Below are 22,857 nucleotides of genomic sequence, written 5' to 3'. Positions count from 1 at the left end.
GGTCCCGGCTCCCTCCGCCCCTCGCAGGTCCGGGGCGCCCGCCGCGGGCGGAGGCGAGGGTAGCCCGGTCCCTGAGTCCCGCGGGGTCGGGGGCTGCTTTTCTGGAGAGAGCGCTCCTGCTGGGGTTTAGGAGAAGGCTCGCTTTCCCCTGCCCTCCCCCAGTTCGGGGAGAAACCTTGTTTTCTTGGTTGAAGGAACTGGGAACCCACACCGTGATCCCACCGCAGCCCTGCGCGGCGGGGAAGTCTGCCCCTCGGGCGAAATTCAGAAACGTGCTTGTTCTGGTCCGCTTCACCTTTTTTAGCCTCTGGAAGAAAATAATGCCCCCTCCGGTAGATACTCTGATTTGGAGGGAGCCCTTTCTGTGTCGCCCTCCCTCTCGTTCTCTAAGTTACATGTACTGTACTAGTCTCCGTGGCAGCACGTTTGTGTGTTCCTTTTCCTGGGTACCTTGAACAGGATTAGGTCTTTTATAAGACTGTGTGCCAGTTTCGTAGTTTTAATATTTACTCAAAAGTGTATATTGTTCTTATTGTACATAGATCACGTTCACAGTTCAGATCGGCAATTGTCCTACGTGTTTCCGTGCCGCCCCCCTTCCATTCCGAGACTTACTGAGTGCTTATTTAGGCACAGCCCTTTTCCAGGCTCCCCTAGGGTTAAAGAGAAGCAAATTTCTCTCCAGAGATTGACTTTAAAGTGGGGATTGGTTTTTAGCTCAAAATCAAAACTGTGTGTAACTTGTTTTTATAACTTTTACAGGTGACTGCATTGCTCAGATGTGAAGATCATCTCCTGGATTTTGTGTAAAAGGCCCCGGATACTTCATGTGGCCATTTTGGGATTACAGTTATTTTTGGGTAATTTTGCCCCAGAAGTTTATTAGAATTGGCAGGAATCGTCTCTGAAGTGAATTGATAGTACTATCAATTCAACAAGCTACTCAGAAAGAAACCCAGACATTTCATCAGTATTTTGGTTCAAACGGATTATATAACTGGCTGAAGTGTTTGAGCTGGTGGTTCCCCCACCTCTTCTGTAGGTGTTCTTTAGCCAAAACTGTAAGATATGATTGATTTGTGTACTGAGTAATTTCAGCAGTTTCAAATTACTGTTTAAATATTGCTGAAGTTTCATGGCAATTTATTTTTACCTTTATTAAAAGTTTTAGAGATATTCTGACCTCAATCCTTCCCGTGTCTCAGTGGAACAGCTTTTCTAGATGAAGACACTGAAAGAATACAGAGTTTTGTTCTTATCTTTTATTTACAGGGAAATTTAAGATGTTGCAGTTTCCCTCCAGCGTGGTAGTATTGAGATAGCTATTTGTGTCTCTATGCTGAAGTTTAGAAGTACTCTTCAGATGTGAAGTTTTCTTTTTGTTTCTACTTTTTGACTCTTGGATATTTCTTCTGGAGTGTACAACAGTGACAAGTACATGGAATAATAAAGAAGACTGATCTTAAAATCCGAGGAACTTGGCTAATTTTGGAGATAGGCATATGAAAACTTTAAAAGAGAAGTATGGGTAGCTGACTTGAAATAACTCTATGTCAAATAGTCATAGGTTAAGTATCTTCAAAGAACTTGGATATTTCAGAGGATACAAAATAAAAAAACAAACTGGAAAACATAAAGATTACAGAGAAAGAATCAACACCTTCTTGTGCAGTCCTGTTGGAATTTGTAAGTACTATTATGGTGAGCAAATCAAATGTTCGTTTGTAAACTGCAATGAGAGTCAAATTTATCCTTTGTTATTGTTGGAAACGTTTCAGTTTCTTACGATAATATTGTTTGGCTTCAGTTTCCTGGACAGTCTGAAAACAACCATTAACCGTTGTCTGTGTAAACTCAAATGCAGGAAAAAAAAGAAGCCATAAGAGTATTACAAATTTATAATAGTGTTACAAGTTTTTGTGTTTTTGAAGTATCTGTTAGTATTAACTTAGGCTTTGTGGTTCCATTACAACAAATCATACGTGTCTACTTAGCTGTTTTACGTTTTAAATACGTTTTGATAGCCAGTTTATTTCTAAATGTGAGTTTAGATTTTGTTTTTAGATTCCATTTTAGAAATACATAATAAGCTGTACTACAGGTTTTGGTTTGTAATCTGATATTTTACAGCTTGTGTTTTAGGGCATAACTGTTGCTGACATTTTAATTCCTCATAGAAATTGTTTTTGAAACAGTTTTTGAAGTAGTTTTATATTTCAAATTAGGTTTTTAGTTTTAAGAAGAAGACTTATTACCAGGAAAGACTCAGAGAAACTCAGCAAGCTGAATTCATAACCTTTTAATTGCCTGGTGTGGTGATACATGTCTGTAATCCCAGCACTCTGGAGACTGAGGCAGGAGGATCTCTTCAGTTCCAGCCTAGTGTGAGTTACATAGTGAGTTCAGGGCCAGCCTAAATTATATAGTGAGACCCTGTTTGAAAACAACAATGTAAAAAACCTTTAAAAATAACACGAATATGTATTTCAACCAGGAGTGTTATACTAGCTTAATTTTATAAACAAAGCATTTTTCTGAGAAGTTAATAATGGTTACAGTTTTAGAAGTCCTTGGCAATGGCAGAATTGTCTTTATTAATAGTGTTTACTATGATTAAACCCAGGGCTTTGAGCATGCTAGGCAGATGTTCTATCACAGAGCTACATCCCTGTTTCTTTTACTTTATTTTGAGGCAGAGTCTCCTTAAGTTGCCCAGGCTACTGTCAGGCCTAGGATCTCCTGCCATTTCCACACCTTCATTTGCTTTTTCAGTTAATTCAGGCACTCAGGATGTTTTTAAAGAAATCACTAACATTGTTTTTAAAACAATGTTAGTGGAATATCAGTATTGGTACAGTTAGTGTTTATTTCATCTGATTATCTTTCTGAGATGAAAGACTGCAATCTTTGAAGAGTTTTCTGAGGATGACTTACTAGTCAATTGCTCATTTATTTCTAAACTGAACTTTTTTGCTAACCTGTTGAATTCTTAGCTGTCTTAGAACAAAAGAGGCAAGAGTCTACTAAGTATTCACATACTCATATGTAGTATTTAGTATCTGCTGTAAAATTGAGATTAGAGTTTGACAATTCCCTGTTGTAATAGATGAGGTTACATATGTGATTCTCTATTAGATCTGTGTTTAGTAGTTTCTAATTGAGTTTCAGTATTAATTTGTATAAAAATTGGTGAGAGTATTCTGATGACTTTGGAAGTATTTTATGCATTCCAGTTAATGGTTTTTCAAGTTACTTGTCTTGAGAATATGTGTCTCCGATATAATTAAGAAGTTGGACTGTAATCATATGATCTTTATTGTTTAAAAAGAGCTGCATAACATTTATTTGTAATTTTCTTTGTTTCTTTTATTTATAGTGTTAGCGCAAGCACTAGGATCAAGGTAAATTATTCCAGGGACTAGGATTTTTAATTTAACCCTTGAATAGTGTGACGTTTGTGAACTTTACTGTTCAAAGACAGATTTTCCTTATGTGAATGTTTTGATATTTTCAATATTTTACTTTAATTAATTTATTTTTTGAGACAGGGTCTTGCTATAAGGCCCAGGCTGGCCTTGAACTCACCGAGATTCTCTGGTGCCAACCTCCTGAGTGCTGAGATTACAGACAGTGTGCCACCATACCTGGCCAGTATTTTTAATAATTTTGAGGAATTGAAGTATATAGTATCAGTAGTTTTAATTGGAGCAATTGCTGCACTGCTTCCCCACTTTGCCCTATGTGTACCTCTTTCTATCTCTGTTGGTCCAGTTTTTCTCCTATAATCCAAACTACAGGTCTAGAATTAATTGCGGTAGTTAACATTAATAGGTAATAAATAATGGTGTTGTGTTTTTGTTGTGTACATAGCATATCTTAATCTGTGAAAGTAACACTATGAGGGAAGTACTGTTATAATCACATTGGTGTGAGAAAATTAAGATTTAAGAAGACAGACTGACAGAAAGTAACTTGGTTAGAATTATAGTCTTGACCAACATTCCAAGTAGTCGAGTCCAGTGCTGGCCATAGCACTCTGCTGTTCTGTTTTTTTACCCTTTGGCAGTACTAGGTGTTGGCCTGACACACAATAGGCAGGATCTATCACCCTAACCCAGCTCATACTCTTAATCATTCACTGTGTCATATTGACAGTGTCTTCTTAAGGACATGGTTTTGGTTCTCATTGGTTGATACTGATTATGCTCTGCTAGTGGAGCTTGGGGAGGGTAAGAGCTAGAAAAGAAATTACTAGTTTTACTGTTTAATAGCTACTAGGGTGATGACCTAAAAATTAAAACGTGGTTTTGGATTTCACCCATAGCCTCTTTGCATAGGTGTGGAGCTAAGTTCATATAGCTTTGTTTTAATTTTTCTCTGTTTGAACTGAAGTTACTACATGGAATTTTCTGCTTAAAGCAGCTGATCAGCAATCTGGAGGCTGAAACTGGAGGATTGCTAGTTCTAAACCCAGGCTCCATTGTGAGACCTTGTATTAAGAAAAACCCTCCAAAACAACAAAACAAAACAAAAAGCCCTCTGCTGGTACATTAAAATTGAGGAAGGGAGGAATAATAGGAAAAGAATAGGAGTGTGCAAAACAAAGAAAAATTGGGAGAAATGGAGGAGAAAAGAATAAGGATTTAAACTTCTGAAAGTACAACAAGCATGTGAGGGATAGATTCTAAACCTAGGCCAGGTTATGTCTTCTGCCCAACCATCTTGTCTGGTTTTTGTTTGTTTTTTAATTTTTATTAGTACATGTTTGCAGTGTGTAATGATTTAAGTTGATCATAGGGAGTTGGTACATGTGGTTTGTTTTACTTTTGATGAAAATGTTTAGGTAACAATTTAGATTCAGGTAAGGGTAATTTAGGCTGGGGTAAGAAAAATGGTAAGGGGAAGCAAACTTAGTTGAGTATATGGAATACCTAGAAAAAGACACATGTGACTGGTATGTTTATTTGCCCTCATTTGATATATTTCCACATTAAACTAATGGAAAAATACGATGTGGAGATTTTTTGTTAATTGTGAAGTATAAGGTAAAGTTTATTATAAATAAAACCATAACATTTTTAAGGTTAATATATTTTATTTTGTCAAACCAGTATTTTCATGATCAAAACTATTTCTTTTATTGTTTCTGTTAATAGCATTACCTGCATCCAGTTCTTTATACACATAGCTTTGTCTCTCCACTTTTAGTTTTTACTATCCTAGCTTGGTTCTTGACTAAGGAAGCAGGTAAACTCATCTGTCTTCCGTCCTATTCTCTGCCTCCCCAAATCTCTCCTGTGGTGGGAAAAACCTATCTGAAATACAGATCTTGATTTTTTTATTTAGCAGCCCATAGCATCATGTATTTGGCATAGTTAGAAAAGAGCAGGTTGGGCCAGGCTCATTGGCTCATACTTGTAGTCCTGACTATAGAGGCTTAGGGAGGATAACAAATTCAAGGCCAGCACGGGCAATTTAGTGAGACCCCATCTCAGAAATAAAAAGGGCTGGAGCTCTTGCTTGCATTTCTTGGGTTCACCCCTGTTCTGCCCACTCTCCCTCAGAGACAAAGCTGTGTTTTCTACCTTCTGTTTTATACACCAGAGGTTCTTATTTCGGTATGTGGATGGAAGTGAGAGACAGTGATTTCTGAGAACTCTTTGAAATGGTTATTTTGTGGCACTTACATATGCTTTTGGGAGTATAGGTCCCATACTTTCAATAGGACCCTCATGAAAAACAAATGTTTAAAATTACTGATAACCCTTTTTGATTGGGTCTCTTTCTGTCTGTCTGTCTTTCAGAAAATTTGTGGAAAACATTGGCACTAGGAATAACTCCTGAGATGCAGGAGGGGTCAGGAATGGGTTGCCCTCAGTTAGGTCTCATACTTTACCTGCTTGCCTTTTCCCTTTTTGTTAGGCACCCCACCCCTCAAAAGATAAAGCTATTAGTTTTTGTATCAGTTTGTATAAGATTTCACACTTCCTTTGTTTTTTGAGGCTGAACTCAGACTGGCCTTGAGCTCACTATGTAGCACAAGCTGGTCTGGAACTGAAGTGTAATCATCTTGCATCAGGCTCCAGAGTGCTGGGATTAAGATGTGTGCTACCACACCCAGTTTATTTTTGGTTCTTTGAGAAGGGTCTCCCTTCTGTATTCAGGCTGGCTATGAATCCACAGTTTAGCGCAGGCTGGCCTCAAACTCAGGGGCGATCTTTTGCCTCAGCCTTCTGAGAGCTGAAATTACAGGTGTGCACCACCATGCCTGGCAGTATCTTTTCCGTGAGCCAGTTTTCTGTTCACAGGCTGGGGAACACAGTGTTTTTGGTCTTTGATTTTTCTGCCCTTTAATTTTCAGATTAACTTTTAAAAACTATATTTTATTTTTTTCCTCATTTTTTTGTTTTAGCGAAAACTAGAACAGTTTAGTTAATTGTTCATTTCCCTTTAGATTTTTTAATAAAATCTCAGTGAAGATAGTTGACTAGGGTTACAGTCCTTGAAAAGGTTTGACTGGGGCCTGGAATGTGTTCTAAAATGTACCCTCAGAGGGTTTGCTGGTTAATGTTGGGTATTAGCTGGAGAACTCACTTTTTTACCACGTGGATCTCTTTGAGCTGCCTCAGTGTGTTTACAGTATGGCTTTTGGATTTCCCAGAGCAGGTGATCTGAGAAGAAACGTGCAGTACCTTTTATGACCTAGTCACTTCTTTTACATTCTGTCTGCTAGAAGCAAGTCTTAAATCAAGTCTAGTTTTAAATCAAGACAAGGGGAATTAGGCTCTACCTTTTGTTAAAGGATTTGTTGCTATATGTAAAAACCACAATAGGAGGTAGTCCTTTGCCTACTAGTTGTCCTCATAAATAGGCATAATCTTCGTTCCACATATAGAATATTGGACTATCAAACAGTTTGGGAAGGAAGTATATGTTGTATTTATATGGATTTAGGAGATTTAAAGATTTTTACCTTTCTAACCACTAACCGCTGTACAGTACATGAAGGTAAAGGTTTATGTTTCATGTTTGCTTTTTTTGGCATGCTAGAATCTAATGCCAGGCCTCCAACACTGGGTCTTGTACACTGCAGTCCAGTGTTTTGCTAGCCCTGGCCCCACTGCCTTTTGCTGTGAATTAATTTCCCAATTAGTGTAGTAGATGAATTAGAAAAATTATGGTACAATTAATAGTACCCCCGTACTGAGGATTAAACTCAGAGGTTGGCACTAAGCTGCTTTGCCAGCCCTTTTCTCTTTTTCTTTGGTCTTTCTGAGACAGGGTCTCGCTAGGCAATTCAGGCTGGTATTGAGCTCACTTTGTATCCCAGGCTGGTCTGAAACTCGCAACATCCTCCTGCCTCAGCCTCCCAAGTGCTAGGACTACAGGCGTATGCCACCATGCCCAGTGACTCTTATTGCTTCTCATTCTGCCTCAGCCTCCTAGAGTGTTAGGATTATGGGTGTGCACTATCACGTCTGGCTAAAACAATACCATTTTGTTTTGGTTTTTGAGACAAGGTTTTGCTGTGTAGTTCAGACTGGCTTTGAACTTACTGTGTAGCCCAGGCTGGCCTTAAACTCAAGGCGAACCTCCTGCCTCGGCCTCCTGAGTGCTGGGATTATAGTTATGCACCACCACACCCAGCTAAAAATACCATTTTAAGTGTGTGGTTCAGTGGTGTAAAGTTCATTCACATTGTGCAGCTGTCACCACCATGCATCACTACAACTTTTTTCATCTTCCTGAACTGAAACTACATACTTATTAACTGTGACTGCCCATTTTCTCCTGTTCCCAGCTCCTTTTTCTGTCTCTGAATTTTGAGAGAAATCTTCAGGTGAACCTCAAACATATGGAATCATAGTATTTGTCTTTTTGTGGTTGGTTATTTTATTTAATCATAATGTTAGTGGGGCTCATCCATGTTGCAGAATCTGTCACAATTTCTTTCCTTATTAAGGCTGAATATTCAGTTGTATGTATTTATTACATTTTGTTTATCTGCTCATATGTTGATGGACGCTTGAGTTCCTTTTACCTATTTGCTTAACTCTTCTAAGGTATCTCCTTATACTTTTTTTTTTGTTTTTTTTTGTTTGCTTTTTTTGTGGTACCGGGAATCGAATTCATGACCTGTGCTCGCCAGGCAGGCACTGTGCCGCTGAGCTAAATCCCCAGCCTAAAATATCTCCTTATAGCACATGATAAAAATAATCGATACATGTAATTAAGAAAGGTAAATAAAAGGGAAAGACATTTACAGTAATTAATTCAACATGTGCCACAACAGTCAGTCTAGAAGACAAACACTCCTATAAATTTTCAGACTGCCTTTTATAGGTCATTTGCCTGTCTTGAAAGAAAGCACTGTCAACACTTGTGCATAGGGTTAGGTTTGTTTAAAAACATTTTATTTCTTAAAATATGCTTGTTTTTTGATGATTGCTTTTTTTTGGGGTGAGGGGGCTCTGGGAATCAAACTTGACCTTGCACTTGCCAGGCAGGCACTGTGCCACTGAGCTATATCCCCAGCCTTCGTATTGCTCTTTTGCCTAACTGAGCTTCAGAAAAATATGCATTATGTTAAGACAATAAGGATGCAGGAAATGATAAAGTTGAGTCATAGTAAACGGTTTTTAAATTATTTTAAATTTATATACACAGTGTAAATTATGGAAGGTATAAGATTTTTTTAGAGAAATGTCATTCCTCTCATAACCCAGCAGTTCTATAAAAAAGCCAATTTCTTATGTTTCTGTAGAAGGACTTTACGTATGCATACACAACTATATATGTTTTTTCTGTTACAATAGCAGGCTTACCTGCCCTACATTTTTTTTTTTTTTTTGAGACAGAGTTGCTTTGTAATGCAGGCTGGCCTTGGACTGGCTTATATAGTACCAGGCTGGCCTTCAACTCACTCTGATCCCCTTGCCTCAGCCTCCTGAGTACTGTGATTACAGGCATATGCCACCATGCCTGGCTTATTTTATTTTATGAACAGTAGTGAATATTCTTATGAATATGGAGTAAATGCACTGAGGTTTGATTTTGAGATCCTTCTGCCTCAGTCTTCCAGGGTGCAGGGATTTATAGGCTTGTACCACCACGTCTGAAAGTTACATTTTTACAAGTGAGAGTGTAATTTTGAATTACAAAAATTGCTCTTCATTACATATCATCTTAAATTTCTGGCAATAATGGGATAAGGCCTTTTTTCCTTAGGCATTTTGCCTTTGTTTTAAACAAAAATGTACACTTTCCCTGTGTAAGATCTTTTGTATGAAAGTAAATCAGGCTTTCTCTGCTACAAGTGATGAGGTCTTTTTTTTCCCCATAGTTAAGTTGAGCCCTTAAACTTAGTTTGGGTAAATTTTGTCATATAGAGCACTGTATTTATGCATTTATAGTTGGATATATCAGTGTAGTTTTACTACTTCTGGATTTTGTGTCATACCTAAAGGGCTTCTTCCCCTTTTGGATACACTATTTTTTTTTTTTTTTTTTTTTCCCAACTTTTGAACTTGGGCCCATTTGATGATTATTTTTGATAAATTCATTTTGTGGCACTAGTGGTTGAACCAGGTTTCATCCATGCTAAAAGCACATACCCTTCTATTGAGCTGTACCATGTTTTGGGTAAGAGTTGAGGTGACATTTGTTCCAACTTTTTCAGTTTTCTTTTTTGTCTTTTTGAGACAGGGTCTCCCTATGCAGTTCAGTCTGGCGTTGAGCTCACTTTGTAGCCCAGGCTGCTCTCCAACTCACAACCATCCTCCTGCCTCAGATCCTCCTGCCTCAGCCTCCTGAGTGCTGAGATTATAGGTGTGCGCCACCACACCTAGCTGAAAGTTACATTTTTAAAAGATAAAGATGGGATGCTGAGGGTATAGCTAAGTGATCTGGTACATGTTTAGCATGTTCTGGGGGTTGATCATTTACTACTAAACACACATAAAAGTTCAGTACCATAACATAGAGGAAGATATGCTTGTATTTAAAGTTCATTACTACACTGGGTCCAACTTTCAGACCAGGGTAAAATGGCTTTCGTTGGTTGGTTTTCTTTTTTTATTTGTAATACTAGTCATTGAACCCCCCAGGGCCTTCACATTGCGCTGTATCTCCAACCCTTTTTAATTTTTGAGGCAGGGTCTCCCTAACTTGTTCAGACTGAGTTTGAATTTGAGATCCTCCTGCCTCAGCTTTCCAGGGTACAGGGATATTTTAGGCTTGTGCCACCACCCTGAGTTTTGTTTTTTTCTATTTATAAAGTGAATTGTGAGGATCACTTGAGAAGTAAGATGTCAGTACTATTTTTTCTAGATATTCTTAAAGTAAATTATAAATGGATTCACCCTATCCTCAGAGTTGTCTAGTAGAGCAACTTTGCGATCTGTGGGGATGTTCTAAACAGAATTGAAAGTTTAAAAAAAAATTATGTAATAATCCACAGCTTATAACACTTATGCATTATCTGCTTTCATTTGAGAAGTAAGGATCAATATGGACCCTTAATTTGCAAATTTAGATGAGGAACTTTAGTAAAGCAGACTGGTGAGCATTCTGTTCCTCAACGATGACTAGGCCTCCCAATGAAGGGAGAAATGTAAAAGAAAAACAGTTTACAATTTTTGCTCAAGTTATTTTATATATTTATTTTTTGCAGTTCTTGGGATTAAGCTTCATTAGGCCCTGCACTTTGTAGGCAAGCACTCTGTCACTGAGCTCCCCAACCCCTTTTTAAAAAAATACTTCAAGCAGGGCATGGTGATGTGTTGTCTGTAATCCCTGCATTTGGGAGACTGAGGCAGGAGGATCACTGTAAGATAAGAGGCCAGCCTGGGTTACATCGTGAGTTCAAGGCCAGTCTGAACTGCATATTGAAACCCTGCCTCTAAAATATATATATATTTTGAAATAGGATTTCACTAAGTTCCCCAGGCTGACCTGGATCCTGCGCCAGCCTTAGTTTGTCACCTTGCCCAGCCTTATATTTTTTGCTTTCATGTAAAACATTTTTTTAAAAAATTGTTGTAGGAGGGCGCTATTTTTCTTTTTGTCTCTCTAGAAGTTATTCTTGGAATTTTAAATATCTTGCTGGTTAAATTATTTGTTTCCTTTGTATTAATAGTTTTTAATGATTTCTTACATTACTGTCTTTTTAAATACATTTGGTGATTCATGTTGAGGTGATAAAAACTTAGGAGTTTTGTGTGTGGAACAGTGGTTATTTAATGATTTACTAAATTACAGAAACCTGAAAAGTTACATCTCTGTGGTGATGGTTACTTACAGTTTTGAGGAAACCAAAATCAGTCCCTTCTCCTGCCCCCCTCCCTTTTGTTCTACCTCCCATATTTGCATGTCATTGTATTTATATGTGCTGTATATACTGGAGTTAGAACTCTAGGGCTAGACATTCAGAAAAGTGAATATGGCTGAGTGAGCAGAGCCCTACAAGGATTCCCAGGAGGAATAGCGATAGGAATGTAAGAGAAACCAGTTTGGTGTATCGGGTTAGCCCTGGGAAGAAATGTGGTAGAGGGGTCAAATAGTGTTTAGTGGATTGCATAAGACAAGACTTCAAGGATGACTTCTCTTCCCTCTCTTACTCATTTTATATATTGCCACCAAATTGTTTTCTGAAAGCACATTTACAGACAATTATAACTTTAAAACTTCCAAGTATTTCCTTGCCCTGCTGAGTTAAAGTTGTGATTTCTCATCCTTGTGCTGTTGAAGGCCCTCTAGGAGGTATCCCCAGACAACTTTCTGTACTTGAATGTAGAAATGCCCACAATACAGTCGAACCATTTGTTACTGGTGAGAGTTTAGTGACTTCATTTCAGATATATTTGTTACAGAATGGTTTAATATACATGTGTAGAAAGGAAGCTCCCAGCAGTTGTATGAGGTCTGTTAAAAAAAAATACCCCTGACTTTAAATTCTTCAACAAAAAATGATTGTTTCTTTGCTTGCTTACTTGGCCTGTCTTTCCTTCTTGTGAGGTGAAAGAAATAGCAATAAATTTATCCATCTGTCAATGAAAGTTTTCTGCTTAATTGAAGCAATATATGAAGCATTATAGTTTTGAGTCAAGGACTGAACAAATTTGAAAATTTAACAGTGGCTACACCACCTTTTTATCTTAAAGAATAGTATAGCATCTCCTTTGTAATCACTGATTCAAGTTATAAACCCTGTTTTTAAGAAAGTTGTTGGAGTGTAGTTAAGTGGCAGAAGCACTTGCCTAGCATGCGCAAGACCTTGGGTTCAACCTCTAGTACTCAAAAAACACAAAAAACGTTAAATTCTATATCACTAATTAACTGTCAGTTTATCTAGGGTAACACTTTGATCATACCATTGCCACAGTGCTTAGTGTAAGATACCTGAAGGGTAACTAAAAACCTTTTGATTGAAGGATATTTTACTTGGATAAGTATTTACTTGGTAAGTACTGTTTTTTTTCCCATAATATTAAGATAAAGGGATATATTATACAAGACAGACTTCAGAAGTTATAAAACAAGACTTGAAGACTGGCTATTTCTATTTTTCAATAAAGTTTTGGAGTGAGCAAGAGATGTTTGTTAACTTTCAGTAATTTCTTTGAGAAAGTTTGAGATACACAGTAATAGTGAAAAAAACAGCTTTTGAGGTAGGAGAACTTGGTTTCATATTATCCAGTTTGTATTATTTATTGGTTTTGTAGCTTTGGGATATATTACTTAAATCTTTCGTAAGAGGTGGTCCACTGTGTGCTAGGCTCAGACCCCAATACTGCCTGCTTGGCTGGCGTGAGACCTGAGTTGAGCCAGGCCAAGGATGACATTAAGAGTGTGATGGTAACCACTGAGAAGAATCTTCAGGTGGGTGTCAGTAACAAGCAAGTGATGGAGCAGAGAGATCCCTTGGCTAGGAGCACTGGGGGCAAGGTTGCTAATCCTGTGCAGGTAGTGATCCTCTCATCCTGCTGGATCTCAGTTACTATTAACAGCAGCCAGCATTTCCATTCTGAAGGCGCACTGCAGGAGGAGACTAAACTCAGCACTGGGGGTACCCTCCAGCCCCGGTGCCCTGCGTTACCAGGGGTCATCAAGTAAGTTCGACCCCATGGCTCGGGCAAGAAGGAACCCCTGGTCATACCTGCAGGCAGCACTGATGAAACTCTCCCAATGCTAAGGAGGAGCCTGTTCCAGAATTACTGGAAGCTGAAGCTCTCACAGCTTACCCTGTCTTTGAGCCAGTGCCATGTGTTTCTGAGGGAGCCCAAGGTGACATAGTACTCAGACGGCATCCCCCCTACTCAAGCTCACTTATCCAAATGCTCCTGACCCATGCAAAGCTGGCCTGCCTGTCCTGTCACCCCAGGAGTCTCTTTGGCTTTTTACAAATAAAGACCCCTTTCACTGGGTGTGGTAACTATGATCCCAGCACTCACTGTAATCCCAGCATTCTGGGGCTGAGGCAGGAGGATTGTCTCTAGTTTAAGACCAGCATGTACTATGTAGTGAGTTTCAGACCAGCCTGAATGGAGACTCTGTCTCAAAAACCAAAAAAAGCCAAAAAAACAAACGTTTCCAGTTCCGCTGCTTCTGAAGCTATTTTTAGCTTTTTTTTTCTTCTAAGATCCTACTGTATTTGAACTCTGATAATGTTGGCACTTTTTTGATAAATAATTGGTTGTATTTACCATTTACCTGAAAAGATTTGAAGCAGCAAATTGTTTAAAATTACTTGTGTTTGTTCACGTTAGCTCTTAGAGATAGGATTATCCTCCAAGTCTGGTTGCTTAGCCCATATTGGCCATTCAGTAAGCGTCTATTTGAATTAAATTTTATCCCAATTAGTCTACATTTTTGCAGTGTAATTATAAATTAAAGTGTACTTTTATCAAACCTTAAAAGAGGATCCCGTAGGCTGATTTAGGAAAGATTTATCATGCTTCAGTTTTGTGAGGAACAAGAAATCTAGTAAGTATAAATTTGTTTACTTGAAGGAGTACTGTTCATGTTTTATGGGTAGAGAATTAAGTCAGTTTCATTTTGTTTTTGTGTGCTGGGGATTGAACCCAGGGGCGTGGACAAGTTAGGCACTCTGTAACTAAACTACACATCCAGCCTTGAATGATTTTCTTTTCCCCCTACAGTCTTCTTTGTAAAGTTTGAAGTTGTTCACTTAACATTTCATTTATTGCTGCCTTAGTAAGATTCAAATTTGAGTATTAAGTTAAAAAAAAATATTTGAGAGCAGGATTGAGTGTCTGAGTTGGCAAAGCTGGGCCAGAATTTGCAGTCCTCCTGCCTTACCCTCCCAGACTACTGTGGTTACAGGCATGCACTACAATGCTTGGTTCCCTATTCTATTTTTTAATGACAACCCTCCCAGCCCCAGGGATTAAAGCATAGAAAGGTTCTAAGAGGAACCTTTCTGAAGAGCAATGGTAAACTTATGGGTAAACTGAAGAGGATTGGTATGTAACAACATTCCAAGTAAAAGTGGCATTAGAATGGAATCCTTTTTAAAGTTGAATATTTGTAAATCCCTAGATTCCCCCCCTCTCCCCCCGTAGCAGGAATCGAACTCACGACCTTGTGCTTGCCCGGCAGGCGCTGTGCCGCTGAGCTAAATCCCCAAATAGTTTGATCTGTGACTAAGCACTTAGTTTGCTAACAGGGCAAAATAATTGGATAATTTCATGACCAAAACTAGAACAGGCAAACAATCAAATTTTTTTGCTACCTTTAGAGGCCATGCTTGTTAGGCAAGGATTTTTTTTTTTAAGGTTATTTATCTTTTGTGTTTGTTTAAAAAGCTTTCTAGGCTCTGCCTGAGTACTGTTGAATTAGAATCTACAGAGAAGATCAAGGGAAGTCTGGAAACTACTTAATACTCATTAGATACCTGCTAAACACTAGTAGAATTTATTGTATTAAAACAGTGAAGCAAACAATTTAGTGGAATAAAAGGTCAGAGCATACTTCTCAAAGTTAACTTACTGTTAAAAATAGTGAACATGTTTCATAGCTTGATCAAATTTTTAAAAATACTTTCTTATATTTATTTGTTTATTTTTATTTTATTTATTTATTTATTTTTGTCGTACCGAAGATCAAACTCACAACCTCGCGCTTGCCAGGCAGGTGCTTAGGCCACTGAGCTATATCCCCAGCCCTATTTATTTTTATTTTTGTGATTCTTATTGGTACATTTTAGGTGTATGTAATGATATCATTCATTGTAGAGAATATGCACCTGTACATGATACAACTTCTTTTTTCTTTCCCATTTCACTACGCTGTCTTCAACCTCTCCTTTCCTCCCCATTTACAAAGGCTTTGTTTCCATTTTTTCCTTCCTTTTTTTTCTTTTCTCATTTTTCTTTTATGACTTGATAGTCTGGAAGATTTTGGGCCAGTTATTTTAGAATATCTGAAGTTGGCTTTTCTTATATTGATATTATACATCTTTGGTGTAGAATATAACAGAAGAGTTATAGTACCTGTTTGCTTTGTGACATTCTCTCTTGGGGCACACATGTCAAATTGGTCTTTCAGTTGTGATACTGTATTCCCTTTAATCTTTTTAAAGTGTTCCAGGCTATTTTACTGCACAGTTGTAATTAATAAAATTTGAGGAGTCTCCTCAAATACATATACTTAAATCTACCCAGATTTATGGTTTACTGTAATCAAGGGTAATTGTAGTACTGTATGCTCCCAATTTTTCTTAGAGATAAAAGTCACATAGGGGCTGGGAATTTAGCTCAGCGGCAAAGCGCCTGCCTGGCAAGCACAAGGTCGTCGTGAGTTTGATTCCTGGTACCGGAAGAAAAGACAAAAAAAAAAAAAAAAAGTCACATAGTTAGCCATTTAGTTTTGGAATTTAGCACAACCCCAGGGTTTTGAAACTACTGCTATGAAATTCTGCCCTCCCCACAAGCCCTGGCAACAACCCATCTGCTTTTTGTATCTTACGAATTTATGTATTATAGATCATATAACTGGAATCATACATACATTATGTAATCTTTTGTGTCTGCCTTTCACTCAGGATGTTTTCCAGGTTTGTACTCAGTATGTACCAGTATTCCACCCCTTTTTATAGTTAGCATTTCATTGTATGTATATACCATATTTCGTTCATTCATTTATTTATAGACAGGGGATGTTTCTACTTTTTGACTGCTTTGAACAGTGCTGCTTTGTGAATATTGGTGTATAAGTATTTGAGTGTACTCCAAAGTATTCTATGTTTAAGTTTATGGAGAATTGCCGAAGTATTATCCACAGTGGTTGCACCATTTTATCTTCACACGAACAATGTACAAGGGTTCCAGTTGCTTCATGCCTTTGCCAGCACTGGTTGTCTTACCCTCTTTTTGATTATATAGCTATACTAATAGGTATAAACTATTATGGTGGTTTTGATTCACATTTCTCTAATGACCAATGATGTTGAATACATTTTTTGTACTGAATTGGCCATTTGTAGATCTTCTTGGGAGAAGTATCAACCCAAGTCATTTGCCTATTTTTAAACTGAGTTGTCTCTTTCGTTGAATTGTAATTGTTCTTTATATATTCTAAATACTGGACTAAATGTTTGTCTTATTACTCATGGTTTTGGTGTCACCTAAAAATCTGTTCCAAAATCCAGGGTCCTGAAGCTTCGTCCCATATTTTCTTTCAAGAGTTTCATATTTAAGTTTTTGATTGGGGTTTACAAAAATATGTAAAACTATCATTTTTTGGCACATGATAGTTGTACATGTATATGAGGCAGGCTGTGACATTTCAGTACATGTGTATAATGTGTAATGGTAAGATCCAGGGTAATTGACATAGTCATTACCTCATTTATCGATTTCTCATGTTCGAAACATTCAAAATCATTATTGTATTATTTTCTTTTTTTAAAACTGCATTAAGAGGATCCATACAAGGTATATACATCATATTTCACTGGTATATTAAAAAATGGCACATTATTTCACTGGATCCATGCAAGGTATATACAATATATTTCACTGATATGTTTATTGAAACAAGACTATTTATTATCAAACTAGACGAGTATTGTCTGTGGTGCTGTATGCTAGTTAACTTTTGCAAATGAGAAAGTGTTTATTTAAAGGTGGCCCAGTTTTATCGAGACCCAAGTCTTAAATCTATATCCCTGAAGATGGGATTGAGGGTATTTATGGGATTAAAAACAAGGCATGGTGGTCTAAGGCATGCAGAAACATGATTGGAGGTTAGAAGAATAAACAGTGGTATGTATATGTGCTGTATAATCAAACTTCATGGCTTCTCATAGGATGTATGTTCAGAAAATGACAGTGGTGTTAAGTGTTCTCTCAAGGTATTGATTTGGCCGTGTGATGTCAAAAGGTCGAACATGAGAAAGTTTCGTAGATCCAGGTGAAGATCTAGTGGTTTCAGCCAATTTTGAGCTACCTTTAGGTTATTGAAAAACAGCTTAGGCAGTTGTTACCATCTTGATCCTGCTCTGTATGCCAGCAGTATTGTCTATAGTAAAACTAATGAGAATATTGCTTAGCTAGTGACTTTCAGCCCTGGTGATAAAAGCAAGTAACTAACAGTTAGTGAAGCTTTAGAGTTTTCCCCTTTGTTTCATAACCTGTAGAACATTCTGTGATTCTGGATTACCTTGCCCAGGTGTACTTTAAGTTATTGTTCTTGAATTTCCTGTTAATGCATAGTTAATAATATTTTAGATTAAATTTGGATTATGGGCAAGAATACGATATATCATTGATGGTACTGTGTACTTTATATTTGTATCAGGAAAGCAGTTGTTCTAGTTGTCTATTTGATTTTTAAAAATAAGCTTTTCTGAGGTAGAATTTACACAAAAGTCACCAGATTTGTATGTACAGTTTGATGAATTTTGATGTGTATAGTTATCATAGTCAAGGTAATGTCCCATTGCCCAAGAAATTCTTTCTTCTCTTGCAGTCATCCCTTCCAGCCTTTGCAGCTGATTTAGTATTCATCATTATAGTTTTGCTTTTCTAGGTTTTTATTGTGTGAAAAGACATATTTACAATTTTAAGGATTTTAACTGGTTTTATTTGGTGTTTTAAAATCTTTATAAGATAGAATAACCATTTTGATGGACTGAGCATAGGTTGGTTTTACAGACAGGAAAGTGCTGGAAAAAACAAAAAAAGATTGGTGACTTCACAGTCAGTCTAGTATGGTAAGGTGGGGACAAGGAGAAGAAGAACAAGAGAAAAGTAACTGGTTTAATACCAGGTTGCTTCAGGTTACTTTTGGAAAGAAGAATTAATGTGTAGAAGGAACTTCATTATGCTGCTGATTTGGGAAATACGGCTAATATGCTGGCCCTATTTTTCTTGGAAGTCCACATAAAAACCTAGTTTCTAAGTTTAGTGAAGTGGAACTTTAGTAAGGAGTGACTCCATTTTGATTTTCGGTCTGGTCTGTTGGGGCCTAGTGCGGGAGCTTAGTTCAGAACAAAGGCCTCTTAGAATTATTATTTAACAGTTTTAAATGAAATCTTATATACTATTATACTAATTGTAATTTAAAGGAGTTTAGTGTAAGGAGTTAATTTTGGCCAGGTTCTGCAGGTCTAATTCCTTCCATTTTTGTGTGACAGGGACTTGCCATGAGGTGTTGAAGCCTTGTTTCACTGAGTTGGAGAGACTGGACCTAAATGGCGCAGCATGACTTTGCTCCAGCCTGGCTTAATTTTCCTACTCCACCATCGTCAACAAAGGTACTCTTTCCTGCATCTATGTTCCTCTCCTTTGCTTATGTTGTGTGAAAGTGTAATAGAAATGTAAAGGCTTGGTTCAGTGTTAGTGCCCTTGCTTAGATGTATGAAGCCTTGGGTTTGATCCCCAGCATAGCAAAATAAAAATAAAAGAGGCATAATAGCCTTGCACAGAAATATTGTACATTTATGTTATGTTCTTATATTCTTGTTATACATAGTTACTGGTTTTATTAGCTTAAAAAGTAGGATTTCAGTATACTATGAGCAAATTAAACCATTTCCTTCAAAACTGTTCTCTAACATTCTAGTTTCTACACATTTTAATTCATACCAGTCAAATGTTGTGAATATTACTTACGTATCTTGCTTTTTCTGTGCTGTTTTTTTTCATTACCTGATACTTCTCTGTTAAGTAGTGATGATACCCAGTATACGTACTCTGCCTTAAAGTTTGAAAAGTGCTTTGCCAAACATTAAATTTAAGCATAATTCCATGGATGTTAGTGATCAGAATTATTCCTAGTTCTTGTTGAATTCACTTTAAATATTAACCACGTTTTTCCCACAGAGGGAATGTGAAGTGATTGAGTTAGTAAGGGCATTGGTTTGATCGGTAGCTCTTTGTCTTTCTCTAATCTGTAAACATGTCTATTCTTATGTCATACCTATATTTTAGGCTCTTTTTTTTTTTTTTTTGCCGTATTGGAGATTGAACTCAGGACCTTGTGTTTGCCAGGCAGGCACTTGTGCCACTGAGCTCTGTCCCCAGCCCCAAGGCTCTATTAATTGCTAGTTGATTGCTGTATTGTTTTCAGCAATGCCCTGGGGCATAAATTGCTCATACCTCTGATTCAGTTTTAGTAAGGAGTGGTTTTTAAGGCCAAACTTTGAGGTTCTGACCCTGGTAGTGCTCATCTTAGCTGCATCTTTTCCCTGGTTCTTTGTACCAGCTAACCTAATGGTTTAGCTTGTTGCTTTTCACTGAGAGTAGCTACTGATGTGTTCTTGCTTTTTTAGTTACTAAAAATCACCATCATTTCCAAGAGCATTGTTAGGCTTGAACTTTCTTGTGCTGTTTCAAATAAAGTCAGTTCTTTTTAAAAACTCCTTTTTACCATAGGCAAAATCTTAGGCAGCTGGACCAAGAACAGCTGGGGCCCTTATTGATTGGTTTGATGACTCTGAAATAGAGCCTGCATTCTTTGAAAGGGAAATAGGAAGATAAGGAAAGGAACCCCTGCTTTTTTTGACTGCTCGCCTGGAATTTGGCCTCTTCAGTTCTACTAGGAGGAGATAAGATCTCAGTATTGGCGTCCTGACTCTGCCAGTGAGCTAGAACCTCTTGTTTAGGAGCCAAGAGGTCAAGGAGCCAAGTCTTTTTAAGATACTTGTCTTAATTGCACAGAGTGGATGGGAGGGATAGTAGGTTGTGACTCAAGAGTTCCTAAGAGTTCTTGAGTTTTAGTAGTTCAAAATTTTTAACAGTTCCAACTATTAAAAACAAAACATTTAAACTCCCCATGATGTATGTAATGATTAATGTGCTGCAAATTTGTACTAATGAAAATAAAAACAAAAAATAATAAAAATTTCCCCAAGGGCACACAATTAAGTAAGAAACATTGACTCAAAATTTCTATACTATTCTGATAACCTGCTTTACTTTTTCCCTGTATAAAATGTGTTACGCATGTAGCTGGAAAACTTCTTCATATAAATAAGGCTTTGAATGGCACATGACTAAAGTTTCAGGAGTGATGTTAACTTTAAAGCACTCACCAAGAAGTGTTCCTTTTATTTAAAAACAAAACCATATTTTGTACAAATATATTTACAGATATCCAATATTGTTGTATGGAGTTGGCATCTGTTTTCAAGAAAATAAGAAAATTTTCCAATGTGTTAGTAGTAGGCTTTTCTTCACATAGATTGTGAGCCTGTTAGTGATTCCTTTGAACCAGTAGTCTGATTGAAAACTGGGAAATACTCTGTTTCTTTCGTTAAATCCTTTTGATTATTTCACCTCATTAGTGGGGGTGGTTGTTGGTAACTTTTAATGGGTTTCTTATCATTGTCTGGTGTGCAGACATACAGAACAACCACAGACAGATGTAGTGGTCTAAATATTGGCCTCAGAATAATGAGGAAATTGGAGAAGGAGCTGATAGTAAAGAATTCAAGCCTTTATTTCTACAAAAGTAAATTCTTAATCATCTTTTTTCATAATTAACAGTTAATTTCTTACCACTTGAGGCTTCTTTTATAATTTATATTTGGGTTCAGTTTAGCTGTGTTCATTGTACATATAAAATTTATATTTTGGCTTCTCTAGGCTAAAGAATCTATATAGTGAGCAAACACTAGGTTTAATAGATTTTCTGTCTTTTTTGCCTTATTCAAAAGAGGAAAAAAAATTTTTTTTTCTGTGCTGTCAAATATGAAACAGTTCTTTGACCAGATGTGCTTTCCTCTATATACCAGTGTATACCAACTGAGTATACTGTAATTCATTTGAATTCTGACATTATCTCTGTTTCTACAGATTAAAGTTTCAGTCCTAGTAGATGCCCCCCACCCTTTTTTTTCTGGTCTTTTTGAGACAGAGTTTCATTATGCAGTTCAGGCCAGCCTTGAACTCACTTTGTAACCCAGGCTCGCCTTGAACCATGTTGATCCTCCTGCCTCAGCTGCCTGAGTGCTGAGATTACAGGTATGCACCACTACCCTGGGGTTCTCACATTCTTGATGTCCATGACACCTGTTTTCTTGATTAGTTGATTACGAACAACAGTTTCTGGGGACGCCCCACCCCCACACTCCCTTCTCCCATTTGATTTGATTAATTTGCTAGGATGACTTATATAGCTCAGAAATACATACTTCGCCTGTTTTTTATAAAGGATGTGAATGGATAGAGTACTGTGTTGGACAAGGAGATTCAGAGCTTCCTCAGACAATGGGGGGGCTACCACTCTAATTAACCTCATTAGCATAAGCCCAGATGGGTTAAAGGGCTTCATTATCAATAGCAGAAGATAATATACTATCAGTTAGGAATTCTACTTAGAGATTTTAAATTGTATGACCAGGAATCAGGAACAGAGACCCTGATTATACCACACGCTGTTAGAATAGAGATCAACTTAATAATTGCTTTTTCTACAGGGCTCTATACTTACAGTTATTCTGAAGGTACCTTATTTTATCTAACAAGTGATTTATTGATGCCTCTGTATTACATGAAGGAAGAGAAAACATTATCCATTTATTGTGTGTACATCTTAAGCAGTCTTTAATTTTAGAGGTGAGGTGCATGTCTGTACTCCCAGTGTTTAATAGGCTGAGGCAGGAGGATCATTGTGAGATCAAGACTATCCTGGACTACAAAATGAGTTCAAGGCCAACCTGAACTGCATAGTGAATTCAAAAAAGACGAAAAACATCTCAAAAAAGACGAAAAACAAACCCCAAAAACCTGATTGTATACCTGTAAAACACACTACTTCTAGCCCAGCATGGTGGCGTGTGCACTCAGGAGCTGAGGCAGGAGGATTGTTGTGAGTTCGAGACCAGCCTGGGCTACAAAGTGAGCTCAAGATCAGCCTGAACTGCATGGCGAGACCCTGTCTCAAAAAGACCAAAAAAAAAAATTTTTTTTTGGTGATTTTAAGCTATAAAAACTTCAAATTTGGTTAGAAAAAACTCAACTTTTTTTTTCTTTGGTAGTGCTTTAGATGGAAACACTTAGCAGCATGTACCTCCCAGTAGTGTACCTCACTTAACATCTGTCTTCTACTTTGTTTCATCTGTAGTGCAGAGGAACCAGGCGAGAGTATCTGGAGAGTATATATGCTGGGCTACTGATTAAGCTTTATTAGAGTGAGACATTTATTTAGTAACTTCAGGTGTACAAACACGTCTTAGAGAACTTTATTAAAACCAGTTCTTAAGAGAATGATTATATACTTTGGAAATTTGTTTCTCGAAAAAGGATTTGTCAGGCTGTAATAAATGTGGCTCATACTATATTGGAAATGATGCATTGAGCTGGCGGAATTCTCAGTTCTTTACAATTCTTT

General features: G+C 37.4%; 1 protein-coding gene across 1 annotated transcript in view; it reads left to right on the top strand.

The window, feature by feature from the left end:
- Positions 1 to 762: 762 nt before the first annotated feature.
- Positions 763 to 22,857, top strand: part of Gpbp1 (GC-rich promoter binding protein 1) — a gene marked incomplete at its 5' end in the record, with an annotated part of 55,900 nt that continues 33,805 nt past the window's right edge. The window contains 2 exon segments of the mRNA XM_013518445.1: positions 763 to 1,686; positions 18,659 to 18,778. Of these exon segments, the coding sequence (XP_013373899.1) occupies positions 18,716 to 18,778 (63 nt within the window).

The sequence above is a fragment of the Chinchilla lanigera genome, unplaced genomic scaffold, assembly GCF_000276665.1.
Source record: "Chinchilla lanigera isolate Chin_1 unplaced genomic scaffold, ChiLan1.0 scaffold00045, whole genome shotgun sequence".
Classification (NCBI taxonomy): Eukaryota; Metazoa; Chordata; class Mammalia; order Rodentia; family Chinchillidae; genus Chinchilla; species Chinchilla lanigera.
This window is presented reverse-complemented; position numbering and strand designations above follow the sequence as displayed.